The following is a 19,840-nucleotide window of genomic DNA, read 5'->3' as shown; positions in this document are numbered from 1 at the left end:
AAACTATGGATTAAACTGCTGAAATCGTTCTATCTTACTCGTCACTTTTATTCCCTTCCCCAATGTGTTATTTTCCTATGCATTAAAAAGTATTCTGCTCACTGAAGTCAATGCATATAAACATTTTCTCGCTATTTCATTGGAAAAAAAAAAAAAAAAAGAAACTCGTTGTTCAGAGCTGATTTCGGCAGAGATTTCCTGTTTATACGAAAATACTAACATCTTTTCGAAATTTTAAATTATAAAAAAAATTATCTACTGCTCGCGTTAACAGATTTGTTGGAAAATTAATTAATTATGAAAAGATGATTCGGTATTCCTCTTCCGTACTGGCCTTGGCATGAAAAAAAAGGCGCAATTTGTCTTAAGAATCCTTAAGAAGGTGCGATTTGTTGCCAGATTTTACGCACTCACCAAAACGAAACTGACTGTTTAATAATTGTATAATAGATCATAGTATTTAATTAAATAAATTTTTAAATTATCTTCCTTATTTTTAACAAGCGGAAGTACCCAACGCCAAGTTAGATTGAGAGTAATGCGTCTAACAACAGAGAGAACAATACCTATGTAATCTTTCTCTATAAACGATGCGAAAAATACGATTCATAGTTATACATTTTTCAGTTGGATGCTTTCTTTTAGACTAACACAATGAAGAAACGATTCCATGATGTATGAATTTAAGCAAGTATTTTCTTCCTTCCAATGTAAATCAAATAAATGAATTTTAGAATAATTTACATATATCACGAGAAAATTTATTTTTTAATGTAAGTAAAGTAAAGCAAAAATTAATTTACTTACATTAAAAATTAATTTTTAATTTAATTACTACATTAAAAATTAATTTTTAAATTACTACATTAAAAATTAATTTTTAATGTAAGTAAAGTAAAGAAAATTTATTTTTTAATGTAAGTAAAGTAAAGTTTAATGTAAGTAAAGCTGCTTTAAACGAAAAATTACTTAAGAATTACCTTAGATTAAATTAGAAAAAATTATCTCAGATTTATCTAAAAATGCAAAAACGTTAACTGTCACTTTATTACGATCAAATCTCATCCATAAAGAAACGTCTAAAGTTTAAACACACCGATTTAACTTTAGTTTTATTAATTTACATCATGAATAATGAATTATTGCACAGTTAGAATCAATCTAGTTACTTCAGTTCCCTAAAAATGTAAAGCAAAGCAAAAGAATATTAGTTAACTAGCAATGAATTACAGCTTTAAAGTTTTAACCCAACTTTATCATTCTGTAACAGATTTTAATATGAACTTTTCTTTAGTTTTATACTACCGGAAGTACCCGATGCCAGTTAAGTTAGACTGAGAGTAATGCGTCTAACAACAGAGAGAACGATACCGCTGTAATCCTTCTTTAATAACGATGAAAAAAATACGATTCATAGTCATACATTTTTCAGTCTGATGCGATATGGAACCCACAAAAAATTCGATATAAAAATAAGCTAATTCTCTCTCATTATATCAACAACAACGGCACGCAGTCTTTAATGATTTCCGTCTTTCTAATTAAATAAATGGTCGTAAAGGCTAATTTCCATCCAATATTTCACCTATATTCAATTTTGGTCGATTAAATATGGAAAAAATATTATCATAATTGATCAGAAATCAATAACGCGAACAAACACACAAACAGACATTCTTCTTTATGTGTATAGAGTTTGTAAAACCTATCAAGTTTTGATTAACAAATTCTACGATTTAAAAACGAGCAGTAGCAACACTTTTCGGAGTAAAACATTTTTATTTCCAACGCGCGAAATTGTTGCCACTCGGAAAATGAATGAGAAAATTAGTGTTTTCAAAGTTTTTAATTAATATTTCAGCTGATTACAGTCGTACGAAGATGGGAATAGTCTAAATGGCTTTCCACGAACTTTTGGAAACGGGAATAATGTATTTAATGTTTGGCAATGCTATTTTTATTTCAACGTAAAAATTAGAAATTTTTTTATTAACAAGCTCTAGGATTTGAAAGCGAGCAGTAACAACAACTTTCAAAATAAAGCAAATTTTCATCTTCAAATTGCGAGCCTGTTGCCACTGGGAAAAATGAAGGCGAAAATTACGTTTTTCCAAGTTTTTAATTAATACCTCTAATTTTAGCTACTTTTTTGGAGAAAAAAGTGGGCGTCGACCTTTTCCAGGACCCATAAAAGCATCGCAGAAAGTTTGACGACGATAGCTATAGTAATGACAGAGTTATTAGAGGACAAACACACATACTTTCTTCTTTATACATATTGATACAATTTTGTTAGCAATTTCTTTTTAAAAAATAACATACAGGAAAATTAATTTTTTACAAATTTCTTCTGCTGGCTACTTTTCAACAACTGCTGCTAACAACGCTTCAAACACATTATCATGGTCAACTTGGTAGTGAGTATTGCATTACCAAATGCTGTATAACTGCATATTATTTAACCTATACCTGCATACGTGAAAATTCTCTCGCTTGATAAAATACATTTTTCTTGGAAAAAGCTACAGCACCTTTTTCAGTTGATGGTAGATTGAAAATAGTAAGCATAATAAATATTTACAAAGAAAATCTGCAGTACTTTAAAAACGAAAAATTTCACAAGCCGAATAAACGTGAACCACGAAAAATAGACGGAAACCAATATGCATTAAAAGTGACAGAAAAAAAACACATGCGAAGATCGGTAAATGTAAACTCTTGTTTCTTGCATATGCACAGATCGGAAACCGTTTGTTTCTAACCAGTGCATAAATGCACCAAATCAACATTCTCGCCAAAGCCGCTATAGAAGACAAGTACCGATAATTCTTTCATGGAGATACTAAAAAGCAGTATAAAATTTATGACAAGAATTCTGACTTTGGTCTTTGAAAAATTACGGTACTTACATATTATCCCGTCGACCGGCCAATGTCATGTTTCTCGCATTGTGATAAAACAACGATACCTAGAGCCATCCAATTGAATCCATCTGAAAGCCCAAATTTAAAATTTGTAATTTGTTTTATTATCGATTTCGAATTTTTGTTTAACAAACTCAACGATTTAAAAGCGAGCAATGGCAACAAACACTCTACGAGGGGGGGGGGGACCTTTTTATCTCCAGTGCGCGGAACTGTGTATCGGAAATTCTAAAGGTATGCTCATTTTAAAATTATTTTGCGACATTGCTGTTGAACAGAATTTTATGGTATAAATGCAAAGAACATGATATTGAATAAATAAAGGTTATACACAAAACGTTAAAAAAACGCCCCTTTAGATGCAATTTAAAATCTGAAACCTTTTTTTTTTTTTTTTTAATTTGGATAAGAAAATTACTATGAAATTTTCTTTTTACATATAAACTTAAAGCATCTAAAGTTAAAATTAAACTGGAATCAAATTGTTTCGATTCAAATTTAATTTTAACTTTAAGATGCTTTAAGTTTATTTTACTTCAATCCTGCAGCTATAGCGCAGGACGGGTTTAAAAAAATTTTGTTTTTAATTTTTAGCCTATTGTTATGTTTCTTTCTTATATATATATATATATATATATATATATATATATTATATAAAACAAATTACTGTGAAATATTTTATGTACACGTATTATAATTTAATTATCATTATACAATATTAAAAGTTAGCTAAAAATCTGGCAATAACGTTCAGTTAGTTTGCTTTCGAACAGTATGAACTAATTAAATATTTAAAAGTACTTCACGCTGAATATCCTTTGACGCAATTCCATCACATAAGAGAATATTCTTAACTTTTTGTTGGAATAAGCAGAGAATAATTATTGATTCGTTCCTACAGTTGACATTATTGTGAACATTTAATCTTTTAAAACTTCGACAGAACTAAGTATGATATGGTAAGTGAAATTATAATATGCATTCAATTAACGAAATCATTACAGAATGTTGATTTCCTTATCCCGCCATACGTAGTAACCAATGAGAGCCTTGCAATATCTGCGAGTCAGATACTACGTTTTACATTTAATTTGTTGGGTAGAGAAACCGGCATTGAAATATATCTGTCATACACTTAAATAATAGACCACTTTTTTTCAGTTACAATACAAGTCGTACAGAATTATGAATAATATATGCTTACCTCGTTATCGCAGGATGACTGCGCATTGCTTGAATGTTTCTCAATAAACATATTTTTTTAATTTCGGCAAACAATCGAAACGCGTTCCTTTATTGTTGTAATTAGGGAATGTGAGAGTATTTTCAAAACAGGAGAAATAAAAACTATATCATGTGCTCAAACGTGAAATAATTTTTACCTACTTGGCAATTCGCACTTGCGCAGAAAGCAGTATGTCGTCTGCTCATGAGTTACGTCGACGGTCTCGGATAGATCCAGTCACCGCGACGCCGGTCTTTGCTCCTCCGGAACCTCCCTCGGTAGCTCTCCGCCGGAAGAAAAGAAACAATATCGCTGGTTTCGCTGCTGCGCTGAAAAACCCGTACTCCGCATTTAGTACACGTACTTATCCCGGCAAGCCGTACTGACTCCACGTGAACAGCTGGTAGATTCAGGTCTAGCTCATTTTGCAGTGTAGTTCGGCAACGACTTGAGGGTTTACATTTTCAATGTTCCGTACAGAACTATGCAAATTTTTGCCTTATCGAATCATCGTTCACCTCTTTAAACACATGCTACGAGGCTTTTCTTCCTTGTGTCTCAGTTAAGAGGAATAATAAAACCGAGAAGTGTGTAGTCAGAGGTTTGCTTTTACGCACTCTACAGCGGTTCCGTAACCGCCTTATTGTTAATATAAAAGCAGGATTATTTTTAATTTGATATTCTTAAGAATTTATTAAGACTTTTATTTTAAAAAGTTCCTGTCGGCTTTCATGTGGGGCAACATGTCCGTATCAATGAGCAATGTAAGTTTATTTTATTTTTCACTTCCTGTGTGATATATGTATAAATTAATGATAATTTACGAAAAAGTAATTATAAATGTATTATTTGTTTTATGTATATATGCAGGAAGCTAATAAGCAAGCAAAACATCACGTGGTGTGTTGACGCCCAGCTTTGCGCATTAAGGAACTGCACGTGGTTATTAACTAAAATAAATCTTTGAAAAAAGAACATTTTTCTTACCATATTTTAGTATTGTTATTACTTATATATTGTGTAATACTGATAATAAATCTCAAAAAGTCTTCATATGGTGGGAGTAACCGAAACCAATATTGATCGATGATGATCACGAGAAGAGGAAAAAGAATCGCGTAGTTTGCAAAATTAGTCTGTAGGTTACCAGAATTGTATGTCTGTAAAGCTAATCCTTCAGTCTTTTACCGAAACTTTTGTTCATTTCTTGCATTTGCTTATTTTTATGTAAATTTTCAGTAAAAGTTAATTATGGAAGATATCCCATTTTATGTTTGTATCCTGAAATCTTTGATTATTCTTTTCTCTCTAAGTTTTCTAAATTATTTAAGGAATACTTAAAACGTCCCTTTAGTAGTTATGTTACGTAATGAGAAGCAAGTAACGAGTAGGTGATAAATACATGTACCAAAATATGTATATTTAAATAGTTCTGGTGACTTGCAACCATAATTATCGATTTCGTGCATTATTTTGAAAATTAAGTTTTAATTGCTTTAATAAGTATTTCACAAAACGAGGGAATATCTTTTTATAAATTTACTTAGAAGTGCTTTTAATTACTAAACTTGGGCATCTCACCACAAATCTAAGGCTACATGTAGAAGCATAGTTAACTTTCTCTTGGTAACAAAAGAAATGCTGTGTTCTAAATTATATGTAATAAAGCATTTACATATTATGGTTATATATAATCACTTTAAAAAAATTCATAGTAATAATAGTCCCCTTTAATTCATATAATGCCTTAATGTCATGTCGTCTCCAACATATTGCATTTGTAGTTAAACCAGTGTTTTAAAATTATCTTATTCATTAACTGGGTCATATTTCAGACTTTTAAACTAAAATGGAAAATAACTGTGCGAAATTCGTTTCAAGTTCTATGGTTGCAACTATTTTTATGCAAAGTTTGCAGTTATTTTTACTTATCCCGGAAAAACATATTCCTTAATATGAAATAGAAGTCTATAATTTTAATCTATGATATATTGTGAAATAATTAGAAGTACAATTTATTTAACAAAAATCTCAATATACTGTGCTTGAATGCCATATGCTATTTAAATATTATAGGGAAAAAATTTAGTTTCCATCTTTGATTCACTTTGTCAGTTAGTGGATTACTTACAATAATCCTCTTAAAAATTTTCAAATATTTGTTTCAACAATACCATTACTATATTACTGTGCAGTGTATAACCTATATATGATTAAATCTGAGAAATATGCACATTTTATCGAATAGTTCTCATTTGATTTTGTAATTCATTTTGGATGAAATTTATAGGGGCAGTTCTTCAATGGTTCATCCGAATTCGATGATAGGTATTATTCAAATACTGAATTTCCTAAAAGTGGAGACATATATCAGAGGATAAATGCTATATTAGAAAATACTTTAGATTTGACTAACACCAGTGATTCAATAAACAGAAGGACAAACCAAGGTAATTTGTTTCATGAATGTTTTTCTTCTCTTATTTTTTTCAGTTTAAATTTGTCTTGTATATCTATTTGTGTTTAAAATAATTCCTTAATGTATTTATACAAAAATAAGTATATATAGCAGTATCATGTGTAGGGATTATTATTTTGCCTCATCTGTTATTAATATCGGCGACATATTTTATGTAAGAAATGTAGCTTTGCAGATAACGAAGATAGGGAGTCTCTTAATTTTTAAAATCTTATTCTTAAAATGTGGACAAAATATTGATCATAAATTTTAAAATATTTAGATTCTTCTGCATTTAATGTATTCTATTGTATAATTCATTTTCATCCATTTTATTCTAATGATAATGTAAATTAAGAAGAAAGTTTGAGTATTTGGTTTAATCCTAGTATCCGGTGCACAAGGGATTTGGCGACGACTTTATGATGAGCAGTAAACGAGACATATACGATGAGTATTTAAACGGGTCATTTTGGTGTTGGCGATAATTTTCAAAATTGCACCAAGGATGCACCGTATACTAAGATTTTACAGAGTATTTATTCCATTGTACTTTTAACAAAATTACTGTACCCCTGTTTAGCTATAAGGACAAAATTTCTGCATATTGAAAAAAGGAACCTGAATTCTCTTGTATGCAGCCTTAACATGATGGAAATTTCTTCACAATTTATGTTGAATTTATTGTGAAGTGTAACAAATCCTGACTTGTCAAAATCTACCCTACAATGGTAGACTTCTTATTGGAAATGCACCAGGAAAGTTAGATTCCTTATAGTGAAAAAAGGAAGGTTTTTTAATTTTCCAATCCATGTAAATACCAACATTCTATATTTTATATACAGGAAGTGTTAGGCAGTTTTTTGTGGATTTTGGTATCTTAGGTGTCGTATAGTATTTTAACAAATACTTCTGCAAGACTTTATTGAAATATGAAATCTAATATGTCTTAGCAAAACTGACTAGCCTTTCTTGTAAATACTAGCATTGTGAGAATCAGCTGATTATAGCTAATAAAAATAGTAAACTTTTGATTTTTTTTAGAATAGAACAAAATTACTCCTTTGGGTAAAATCCTAGTATATGGTGCAGCCTTGGCGCGATCTTGAAAATTATCGCCAACACCAAAATGACCTGTTTAACTACTCATCGTATATGTCCCGTTTACTGCTGGTCATAAAGTAGCCAAATCCCTTGTGCACTGGATACTAGGATTAAACCCTCCCTTGGACAAAAATTATTAAATATTAACGAAATTTTTACATAATTTCATACAACCATATTTGTAGTTAACTTGCATAACAATTATATGTATTTGAAGTTATTTAAAATCTAGTTTATATAATTTAAACATCTTTCTTTTCATGGCTATATTAAAATATGCTTACCCACAGCAGGCCTTTTTTAAACTGGTGAGATTTTATTTTGAAGAAAGGTAAATGTATTTCATTTCTCTTTTATGGTTTTAAATGGTAAATATTAAAGAATCTAACGTTAGAAACTTATCTTGACTCAAATATTTTATTACTTAACAGTACTTTCTTTTTAATTGGCTTATTTATGATTTACATATACACTTATTAAATATCCTGGTTATCTGGGAAAGAAACGATTAAAAAGAACAACACTTATGAAATTAATCCGTTTATTGCATTGTGGTTTACATAGCTGAAAGGAAGAAATTAAGTCTTGTACATCTCTGTAAGCATAATTTATAACTTGGATTATGTTTGAGCAGTACTCTTATTTTACATATTTAGCAGCATCACTGATATGACTTATTCCAGTCATCTCTGTAATCTGGATATCTAAATCTAAGAGATCAAGTCTACTCCAAATCGGTCTTTCTACTGAATAGAATTTTTGAAATTTTCCATATAAGTCACAATGCAGTAAACATTGGTTCTAGATATTTTTTCATATCTTCTTGGACATTCTGAATTTCGCAATTCTGGCTTTTGTCTTCGTAATTCAAATTTTACTTTTTAAAATATAATGAGTTATTTGTTATATTCAAATTTTATTTTTATATCCATATGTGTTCTCAAATTCAGTCTTTTTTTTTTTTTTTTTTTTTTTAAGGCTTGTAATACAACAGCTACTATATCTGTTAAGTAATCAATTTCAAAACTTAAGATTGCTAATATATCCTGATGTGTTTGATATAAAGGCTGTCTATCAGCTTCTAATATGTAAGGAATTGGGACTGTTCTGAAATATTGGAAGTTTCTTAAGTTTTATGTCATCGTACTTATTACATTCGTATTTGAAGTAGACTGTGCTAGTTTTGACTAGATTCTGTTTCAAAACTGCATTTTGTTAGATGGCCACAAGGATACATGTATCTTTGAGACTGTCATATGAGCGATTAAAATTTTTATGGGTAAAAGTTTACAATTGGTTACTTCCTGTACTTTTGGTGATTCTTTTTTTGATGTCAAGATAGGCACAAAGTTTCAAGATGTCTGCTACACAAAACCAGAATAAGAAGTCGAAGAATTCAAACTCTGTCTCCATGTACACATCCATCTATTTTCACTTAATAAACTTTGGAGAATTGCATATATTCCGCACTGCCTTTGTCCATGTACAAAGAGATCTGGTTTCACTTTTTAAAAAAAAATTGGGAAGCTAAAACAGACTTGAAACTATCATGGTAACCAGAAGGGTTTTATCACCAAAATTGAATGCATTTTGTTGCCAATCAAAGGGTATTCAATTTTACACTAGAGCCTTTTATGGTTTAATTTCTTGATTGTAAGAAACTTAAATAAATTCTTCTGATAGAAGCTGTCTTCATAGTGATAAACTGCATGTAACGTGAACACATTTTTTTTAAAAAGTCCCATGAAAGTATTTTTACCTTTAGGCAGCTGGAATTAATTATGATAAAATGTATTTTTATCTGCCAGCATGATGGCTGAAATATAAATATTACGTCTCTGATTTTGTTGGGCTGAAATCTCTTAGAATTTGCATATTGAAAAGTGTAACTTTTTGTAATGTGATGGCTCATATCATATCTGATTTTGAATGTTGTTAAAAAAAAAAAGCTAGATAGTTTACTTTAATAGCTTATTCCATTCAAAATTACTGTTAAATTTTTACTTTTATGATAGTTTTTATGAAAATAGATATGCAAAATAATTTGCTTCTATTGACTCTATCCAATTATAAGCATCTTCACCAAAAGCTGGCAAATTTATGAATTTTTGCATTTATAAATTTGTTGGCATCCTTACTATTGTTTATAAATAATAAAAAGAAATATCTTATAAGGAGCAAGAAATTTTGAGTAAAGGGAGTCTTTATATATTATATTTAAATTTTTACAGCCACTGCCATGACATTAGAGTATAAAATATATAATGGTTCTGCAGTTTGAAATATCATTAGTTCATTCCAAGTTCTATATCTGGTGATTGAATGAGTTGGCTTCATGAAGTTTTGAGCTTTTTTCCGTACAAAACGTGAATGAGCCTTTGTTGCTCCAGAATAACTAAGTATTTTAAGTTAGACAGTATAATTTTATTTAGATTTCACTTGTGAATCGACAGTGTAATTTTATTTAGATATTACTTGTGAATCTTGCATAAATCTTATGTTTGCATGAATAACTTAAATCTCTTGTATTTAAACTTTAAGGAGTCTTGATCTTCTACATTTAAGTAGATGTAATTAAATCTTTTTCCTGATATTTAGGGAAAAGGAAATTCAAATTGTAAAAAAAAAATGGAATCTGAAGTTTTAAATCTTTATTTTTATATATACTGCTGAACACTTGCTAAGGGTAACAATGTTTATTGCCCATAGCAGTAATAAAACAGGAGGAAGCAAAATGTAAAAAATTAGAATAAATGCACGATGCAGTAAGAAGAGGTGTATGTATGTAAATTTTAATTTCTTCAACTGTTCATCGCAGGATAATGCTAATAAGATTTAAGCCCTTGAGGACCAGCTCTCAGAGAAAGAAGTGTACCCACGAGACCGACCCCTTCCCCAAATGGAATGTGGCTACTGGGCCACACATTTTCAGTGATTAAGCCTACTTTTGCAAAAGGAAAAAAAAAAATCTTATAAAATCTGCATTTTAATGATGACCTCAGTTTTTGAAGTTACATACTTAATATTCTAATTTTTAATATGTATTTATAGAATATTAATTATGGAAAATACTAAAATTATAACTATGTGCATGAAAACAAATCCTATACACATAAAAACAAAATGACAAATATAAAATAGAAAAGAAAATTTAGTAATTATTATCTGTAGGTAGTTAAATTCCAATTTAATAATTCTGCTGTGTCTGAAATAATTAAAAACGAGGATCATTGAGCTGGTTGCATGTCCCCACATTCTAATAACGATAAACATAAAGAAAAAACAATTTCTAACAAAATAAACATGCCGGTATCCCTTTAACTTAAAGAGCTGTGATTTCCAGTTTGTTTATACCAATATGTCTTATCAAAACCAGAAGGACAGATCAGAAACTGATGTTCATACATAAAGGTCAAAAGCCATATGACTTAACCAATGTGAAAACAGTTATCATTTAGTACCATCTACTGGCATTTAAAAATTCAAATAAATCTTTCCATTTTAAGTTGCACATACGTGAAGCTGGGCTGAAGAAATTGATTGGAGTTGTTCGTATATAAGCAACGCTGGGCTAGTAAGAGTGGACTTGTTGCATCGCGCCTACATTACGTTGGTGCTGAATAGGTTAAAGGATTTGACACATACAGGCAGTTCTTGTAGTGGTGTATTTTTTGTCACTTTGATGATTTTTATGCTTGGCCTTATTGTTGGAAAGTTTGAAGAAAGGGGAAAGATAAGATGTTGCTAGGAAGTCCACTGTTACCCACAGTGTTGTTTTACTAATGTGGAAAGCACTTAAAACACTCTGCAACTTGAAGCCAGCATAATGGAGGAGATTGTTAGATGTATTCTTGTACAAGATGGGTACATTACTTTATCAGCAAAAAGCACCCGGGATATTGCAGCTCTGAAGGTGACAAAAAACTTTCTTGCTGCCATAAAATATGGGATCTCGCCCCCCCCCCAAAAAAAAACTAACCAGACATTTGAAAAAGTATTGTACACCCACAAACTTGTTCTCTCCTTAACCATGCTCTGCCTATTTGTAATGGTGTTTCAAGCATCGTAACTGAACTGGACTGGGTTTGCTATTCTGTGATTTAAGTGTCATCTGATCTGGTACAAGAGTGGTACTGCTTATCATCCAGGAAAAGTACTGATATTGGAGATGCATTATCATAGTATGGGCTAGGAATAATGACCTTGCATCTAGTTTGGAACTGGGTCTCATATGATTGAAACTAGGACTGTGACTAACCAATAATATGTTAAAGTTCTGATGCCTGATGTTCATTTTTCATGGTGCTTTCATAAATTTCTTTTCATCAACCTTTTGCTTTTAAAGATTGTTTAAACCAGAGGTTTTTAAATAGGAATTTCTTCCTGAGAAGTAATTTCAGGGGGAGGCTGTAATTAATATTTTATCTGTTAGGTATTTAGTTTACAAATATAGAAATAAAGTTTTAAAGTTTTGGTATTTAGAAACATTTTCTGTACATTGTGTTTAATTTTAAAGCACATAAAAAATTTAAATAAATCTATGTATATTTTTAAAGTTATGGAAAGGGAGATGATCATCTAACAATGGTAAAAGAGGTTAAACCAACTGGTTTAGATCCAATATTCACAGCCAGAAGGGGATTTCTGCCTAGAGAGGAATTTATAGGGAAATGTGGTCAATCTGACTCTACCTCCTAGGTTCTTAACCTTTTATGAACTGGTGTCCCCTTTTATAGTGAATATTTCAATATTGCCTCCCTCACACTTCAGAGAAATAAGAGTGCACATAATGCATGGTGGAAACAAGAATTAAATAAAAATTGTAAATCTAAATTCTAGATAGAATATTGCTGGAATTGAAATGTTTCTGAATTTCATTCTGTATTTAAAAATGGGTAATAAAAGTTTTAGCTTACCTGTTATAAGGACAGGCAGGGGTTTTGATGATACGAAGCAATCCATAATAAACTATTGCTTTCTAAATAAATACAGTTTCAGAGAACAATCAAAATGTATACCTAATTATATTAAAAAGTATTTTTGTTAAAATTTAAAGACTTCGAATTTCTAACTTATGGGAAGGCTGAATTTGAATTTTAATAAGCTTGTTAATATCCGGCTCGATTTTACTTAAACAGTTGCAAGTTGCCAAGTTCAGTAACATGGAGCCGATTTCTCTTTTTCGTTACCAATGTTGTTACAGCACTAAATTCACATTCTGCTAAATATAAAGATGGGAATGCTATCAGAAATCGTTGAACAATCGACCATAATCCTGAACAGAGTTGCAAAATCAACTTCTGCAGCCAAAATTCTTGGTAGCCATTCTTGAATTTAATTTTTAATTCCTCATTTGTCATCACTTCTATTAGTTCTTCTTTAACTACAATGATCCTGCTGTATTGACATTGGGAAAAGGATCCAAAACTCAATCTGGTATGTCCATGTTTAAAATGTCCTGGAATCGTTCCTTGAAGTCATTGTAGAGGTTTTCCAAGTGTAGACAGTAAACAAGCAAGTCGTTGTGCTTGAATGATACTGCTGATAAACATGGGAAGCTATTGAATTCACGTCTGCCTACATTTCTTTTATATAATAGCAGTTTGGACACGAAAGCAGCAACGCTATTTTTAGTCAAGTCGAAGTCGTCGCCTTGAAGTTGGAGATTGACATTAAACAATTTATATAGGTGTGCTAAGTACGCAATATCATTCTTTGATGCAATTCAGCGTCTTTGTTTCCTAGGAACTCTATCACACATTCAAACAGATAGTAAAATCGAGTCAAACAAGTACTTTTTGAGAGCTAGCACACCTCTGTGTGAAGCAGCAATTGGTTAAAATCATAATTTACAGTGCAAAGCTAAATAATCTGTCATTTAACAAGTTGCTTCAGATTTTATTAACTGCTCTTATAACATATTGCAGTGATGTATGGAGGTGATTGCTCAAATTTTTCATAACCAAATGCTGTCGATAAATTACGCAATGCACAGCAAGAACGTCGGGAACTTTATTTTTTAAGCATGCTATGAAGCTTTTGTGATGCCCTGTCATAGCCGGTGTACCATCGTAGCTACTGACAAAATATTAAAAGGAATTTCCTTTTCATCAAAAACCTTTCCCAGTGTATCGAATTTGTTTTCTTCTTTTGTATCAGTTTCCAAATTGGTAGCAAACGTTCCTTTACACACTTTTTCATCTTTGATAAACCCCGCGTCTGACAATAACAATGTTTCATTGGTTGGTAAAGTTGACACATCCAGCTGACTTGAAAATTGACAAGTCTGCAGAGAATTGCACAACGATTCTTCAGTGTTTTCAGCCATCTCACCAATTTGTTTTTGCACAGAATTATTGCTCAAAGGAATTTTTCGCATAATATCTGTAGCTGGTTTATGGAGCATGGTGGTCATTACTTTTTTAACTGCTGGTAAAATTAAATCTTTCCCAATAGTATGTCGCTTGCCTGTTTTAGCAATCAACAATGAGATATTGTACGAAGTTCGAAGTCCATCATAGTCTTGTTAAGAAGCTGATGAAAGTAATTTTGATATAGTTGGCTGATTTTCAAAGTTTTTTTTATGTCTAGAAAATAGGTCATATCTTTCTTATCCAGATGCATTTTATTAAGATGATCTTGAAGCTTAGAAGATTTCATCGCATCATTTAAAAATGTATTTTGACAAATAAGGCATATTGGTGATGATGGATTTGTGGGATTTTCGATAAACCCGTATTTTATATAATTCACACTATACAGCCGCCTCTTCTTTTTTGTTTCTGACATGGGTTTTTCTTTACTTATACTTGATCTAAGTTAAAGGAGCTGTAAGGGATACTGCCAGTTTGAATAATATAAGTTGAAGTAGCAAAATATTAAGGCACACAAATGCCAATCTCATCGTACGCAGTACGTGCTACGATGAACGATAGTGAGAATGAGTCGACAGTTTTCTGTGAGAGAGAAGTAGGCTAGCCTCAAGGTTGCTGCGAGGAGTGTATCTCGCCAAATTGGCAAGACGGGTTAATTAGTTTTGGCACATGCAGCCACAGAGCTGTATGTACTAGAGATCTTTCTCTCAGCAGTGAAGTTTCATTTCGAAATATGTGAATTTTTGCACACGTGATAGAAATGAATTATCAGCATGATTTTTAAGTCTTTTTTAAGACTATATTTAGTTAATCTTCCTACGTCCTTCCATGCTATATCAACGGCTCCTAATTTTCTCTGGGTCTTTTACTGTCTCCCTTAAAGCCTCAAATGCGCACGGGGGGGGGGGCGTTATCGTACACGTTGGGAACTTATGCTCTACCTGCTTCTCTGTGTCTTTAATCTAAATCTAAATAAATGCATAAAGTATTTCAAGTTTTAGGAGGGGAATGATCTTCTGGCAGTGGTCAAAGGGCTGCATGAGGAAAACATGTTGAGAACCACTGGTCTAGACAGTATTCAATGCCTCGTATAGCCAGCTCATTTTCTAAACATTAACCGTACTGAAAATGTTAGACTCGACTTTCTGGTTAGGTGTACTCTAATGTACAAGAAAATCCTCATCTGTGTGCAGACAGGGAGGCAAAATCAATTGCTTTTGCAAACATTTGCTAGATAATGCTGTCCAAAGTATAATGCAGCATGCGAAAATTTGCGTAAATCTCCACGGTGAACATATCCTCCCACTGATACCTTTCACAAAGGTGTTGCTGTCATTCATTTGAATTTTCTCAAGTTTTCTATGCAATAAGACTTTTTGCCCAATGTCCGAACAAAGTAGTAACAATATTTTATCCTACTCATCTAGCCACACCTAATGTTATGCTACACCGTAATCAGAGATCTGTCTTTGGCAGTTTTTCTAACAGTGTATCTGAATTTTGTTCTGATGCAAAAATGAGATGATGAATCCTTATTTGTAACTAATTATAGTATCATTTTGAAAAACTGCATTTAAATCTTAAGTTTAATCAATACTATTCCGTTTTGAGGACCGTAAAAAAATGTATGCGCCAAATCTAGCATACGTGCTGATTTCAGATTGCGTAAGTTTATATAGTTCTATATTTCGTAAGATGCCATTGAAATACTAGTTTAATTTTTAAATCCTTTTTTGATATCCTATGGATATAACAATTTGGAAATTGCCAGTGACGAAAAGTCTGCAATAGAATTTTGAGTAAAATGTAGAATCGCCCACTGCTTGATGCATTTTTAAGAATTGTACATACTCGGTATCCACGTACACATCGACCTATTTTCACTTTAAAAAAAAATCCCAGAATTGCGCAAAAGTGGCACTGCGCACACCCTTGGCTTAATCTATGTACACATTGACCTATTTTCACTTAAAACATAAGAGAAAATTGGCAATTTTTTTTACCCTTGTAAAAAGCGGCAAATAAATAAGTAGGCGATTCTGCACTTTACCGAGAATTTTTTCATAGGAAAGGCATCATTCATTATAGAAAATTATGTTTGAACAACCAACGAGATGAAATTATGCTTTAGCGATGCTGGCATCCATTCAGTTATGTTTAGCAATTTTTATATAAATTATGAAAATGATCTGAAATAGTTGTATACTCTTATGCTTCCATTCAGTCATGTTTAGTCTTTTTCATATAAATTATAATAGAAAAGCATTATGCGAAATTAACATTTCATCTAAATTAAAACATCAATCTTGGATAGTTATTGACTATTATACTTTCTTTCTTGTGTTGGGGTTGCCACAATTATTTCTATTTTTGGCAGCACTGGCATCAACAATAGTTTGACATTTTTTTATTTGTTTTTTTTTTTTTTTTTACGACCCTCGAAACCAAATAGTACTGTTTAATCTTTGTTAAAATTAAACTCCATAGACTCTAAACACTTATAAGAAAAGTGTTTTACTATATTCAAGTATTTTTTTCTTCGTTTAAATGCTATGTAGATGTTCAAAGAACTGTTATTTAATAGTTATTTGCAATTATTTTATAAGTAGTTTAATTTTGATTAACTGTATAATTTCAAACTTTCAGTTAGTAATATTTGTGACTTTAATGTTTAAGTTATCTGAAATTTACAAAATTAAACTTTGAAGCTCGTATATGAATGATCTTGTTATATTTACGAGAAACTTGAAGCCAGTTTGTGATCAGTTTAATTAATGAATTGGAAACAGCATGGCAATATGAATGTATCTTTTGTAAAGGCTTTGTAGTTCTTTGAGCTTTTATTATGTAGGGAATTAGGAGAAGGTCTTGTAATATTAGTCTTTGAGTTTTATTATATTTGTTCAATATCAAAGTTATAAAAGTTTACTATTGTATTCTGGATACGAAAGCCTCTCCTGTGTATTATTTATATGTTCTTTAAACAGTGAACTTTCCTGGGAGATGTCATGTGTAAAAGTCATGCATATATTTGTTGTGGAAGATTATCTTGTAAAAAGGCCTGCAACTGAAAACCTTTTCATATCACTTGTATGTAAATCAAGGGCATTCGAAGATCAGCTTAGAGTGGAGCAACTATGCAGATGCTTTAAAAGGGTTATGGTTTAAGTGGATGCTTTACCAGCTGAAAGAGGATAGTGTAGATTGATATAAATTTATGTGAAAACTGATATATTCTAGATTCAAAATAAGAAAAAGCTCCAGAAAATGTTACTGTATCTTTTAATTTTGTTGAACAGAAAACTTTTGACATTAGCTATGAAATGGTTACAATGAAATTTTGATTGTGAATTGATTGAAAAATGAACTAAAACTTATCTGTTTATTTGTATTATTACAATGCATCCTTATGTGCAGCTATGAAAGCTATGGACATTCTGTAACAGAAAATGTCAGATCATCTGTATTTGTTAGTTGACTTCTTGTAATGAAAGAGCAGAAGAAAGATTTCATTAGATGATCTCATAGCAACATATAAATAAATTTTAAAATATCTCGTGCCGTTGACTGATTTGAAGTGTTGTCTTAGTATTATAAAAATAGATTAATTATTCTGTTGAACTCTTGGAAAAGATTCACTGTTTTAAATTTTACTAGCTTTTGTAAAAAATTCTTTTATGTATCTTATAGAAATTCCTGGTGCAGTTGTGAGTCAGTCTTTTTATTTCATTAAAAAAGTTAGATTTTCTGAATTTCGGAATTGCCAATAAATATTCTAACCATATTAAAATTGATCATGTCCTTGGAGAAGGTATAATGCTTTACCTGGAAATCAGGGTATATGATACTTTTACAGGATCTAGATAGCTGAAAAAAGTTAAATTTTTATCCAAGAATTAAAAATGTCTATGGGTATTCATTAGTAATCATTTTCAGCAGAGCTGATCCTGAGAAAAGTTTTACACATACGTTATCTGAGAAACTGTTTTTTACACACACGTTACCTTACTGCTTATCAGTCTAATTATTAAGTTTGCCTATAAAAAGTATAAAGTGTATTTCTTGAGCATTAGTATAGCTGCTAAATTGGTTTTATTAAAAAATATTCTAAAGTGTAGAAGTGAGCATTCTTAAACTTTTCAAATTACTTATATGAAAAAATACAGCTTTATTTATTTAAATATACATGTTTAAAAATGTCCTATTGTCAGCATACCAGTAACAGTCATTTAGATTTTATATATAAAAAGTCTATGTGTTCATCAAAAAAAAAATCAAAGTGCATTTTCTTCTAATTATTTTGATTCTGCTCATACTGAATGGTCTTGATGGCAGCTGATGTTTAAATCTTTTCTGCTTACACAAAGTTCTAGCATGTCCTGTTATCTGATTTGTTTCAATGCAGTGTTAAGAATAAAGGAATAAAAGTTCACTTTCATCATGTTTTTTTATCTTAAAGAACAGTGCTAGTCAGACAGCTTGTAAAATTAGTGTTGTATATAAAGTGCTGTTTCTGATGACGCAGTTCAGTGGCTTTGAGAAGTTGAGCATGAAATTTTCAAGCTCAAAGATTGAGATTTCTAGATGGTTATGTTCTGTAAACAAGGACCTATTAGAAAAAGCCAATACTGAAAAAATTCATATTATACAATTCAGAACTATCAGACTAAATATTTTAAAAAGTATTATGTTTTATCATTTAAGATTGGATATGTAAGTTAGGATATTTAAATATCCCATATTTTATAGAGCAGAATATGTTTGCTTAAGTTTTGGTATGTGATCCTTTGTTTTAAAAAAATCTTTTAATAGCTTGTTATTGGAGTTGAGAAATTTGTATCATTTAATAATGTTACAAGATCATGGATCAAGAAAATAACTTTTAATAACATCAAGAGGGAGGCTGCATTCAGGAAAAATAAGGCTTTGTTTAAAATAGGACTTCAAAGAAAATTGCTCCCACTAATGTAAACAATAAATTTGAAGAAATACAGATCTTAAATGGCAGTTTTAAAAGCAGAAATCAAAGCTTTTTTATGAATAAATGTAATTACTTTTAAAAAGAGGAATTTTCCAGCTGCATAGTCCAAAACTCGTAGAATAAATTATGCTTGTACAGTTTGCTTTTGAACAACTTCATTCGTATTTATCACAAAAAAAAAAAAAAAAACTTTTTTAATCCCCAATATAAGTAAATAATTTTTATTAATATTGCTAATTTCTACAGGTTATGTAAGTACTTTTCAAATTTGTGAATTTGATATTTGTTTTATGTAAACACTGTTTTAAATTGTTTAACCTGTTCAGGACTAGTGAAAGAAGAAAGAGGTGTTTCCCAGGCCTGTGTGTCCACAGAATATACAGGACTGGGCATATTTCCCATTAAGGCTTAATTTTATTTAAAAATTTATTTAAAATCATTACTGCAATAAAATATGCCGAAATGTTAGTTTATTTTTGATAGTATTTGATTATACTGTAATAAACTTTTCGTGCTATTTAAAATAAAAACAGTGAATTTTGTTAGAAAAAAATCTACATGTAATGATGTAGAAATATTGATATGTAATGCTCCATAACAAACATAGCAGCTGAGGCAGATTAAATAATTCAGCTTTATTTTAACTGATATCTGCAGCCACAATTCATATGGCATTTTCACCATGCCTATTTCAAAACATTTCATTTTTGATAGCTTTGCACATCAAGTTCCAAATTAGCTATGTCATTATCATTATATAAAAGTTGTATGTTA

The 19,840-nt window shown here is 30.8% G+C and overlaps 1 protein-coding gene and 1 long non-coding RNA gene across 3 annotated transcripts in view; one reads left to right on the top strand and one right to left on the bottom strand.

Moving 5' to 3' along the window:
- LOC118194986 (uncharacterized) overlaps positions 1–4,450 on the bottom strand; it is a 66,582-nt gene extending 62,132 nt beyond the window's left edge. Inside the window, exon 1 of the long non-coding RNA XR_015044402.1 lies at positions 4,311–4,450. This is a non-coding gene — a long non-coding RNA (uncharacterized LOC118194986). The remainder of the gene's footprint in view (positions 1–4,310) is intronic.
- Positions 4,451–4,714: 264 nt separating this feature from the next.
- orb (polyadenylation element binding protein orb) overlaps positions 4,715–19,840 on the top strand; it is a 40,917-nt gene continuing 25,791 nt past the window's right edge. Inside the window, exons 1-2 of one of the 2 annotated variants that reach the window (XM_035357761.2) lie at positions 4,715–4,913; positions 6,440–6,599. In XM_035357761.2, coding sequence (XP_035213652.1) covers positions 4,881–4,913; positions 6,440–6,599 — 193 coding nt within the window. In that variant the 5' untranslated portion in view covers positions 4,715–4,880. Of the gene's footprint in view, positions 4,914–5,144; positions 5,288–6,439; positions 6,600–19,840 lie in introns of those variants that run through there. The other variant, XM_035357762.1, reaches the window with a different exon arrangement.

Source organism: Stegodyphus dumicola, chromosome 12, assembly GCF_044657685.1.
Source record: "Stegodyphus dumicola isolate Sdum_Otavi_A_Nest chromosome 12, ASM4465768v1".
NCBI lineage: Eukaryota > Metazoa > Arthropoda > Arachnida > Araneae > Eresidae > Stegodyphus > Stegodyphus dumicola.
The sequence above is the reverse complement of the archived record's forward strand: the minus strand, read 5'-3'. Positions and strand labels throughout refer to the sequence as shown.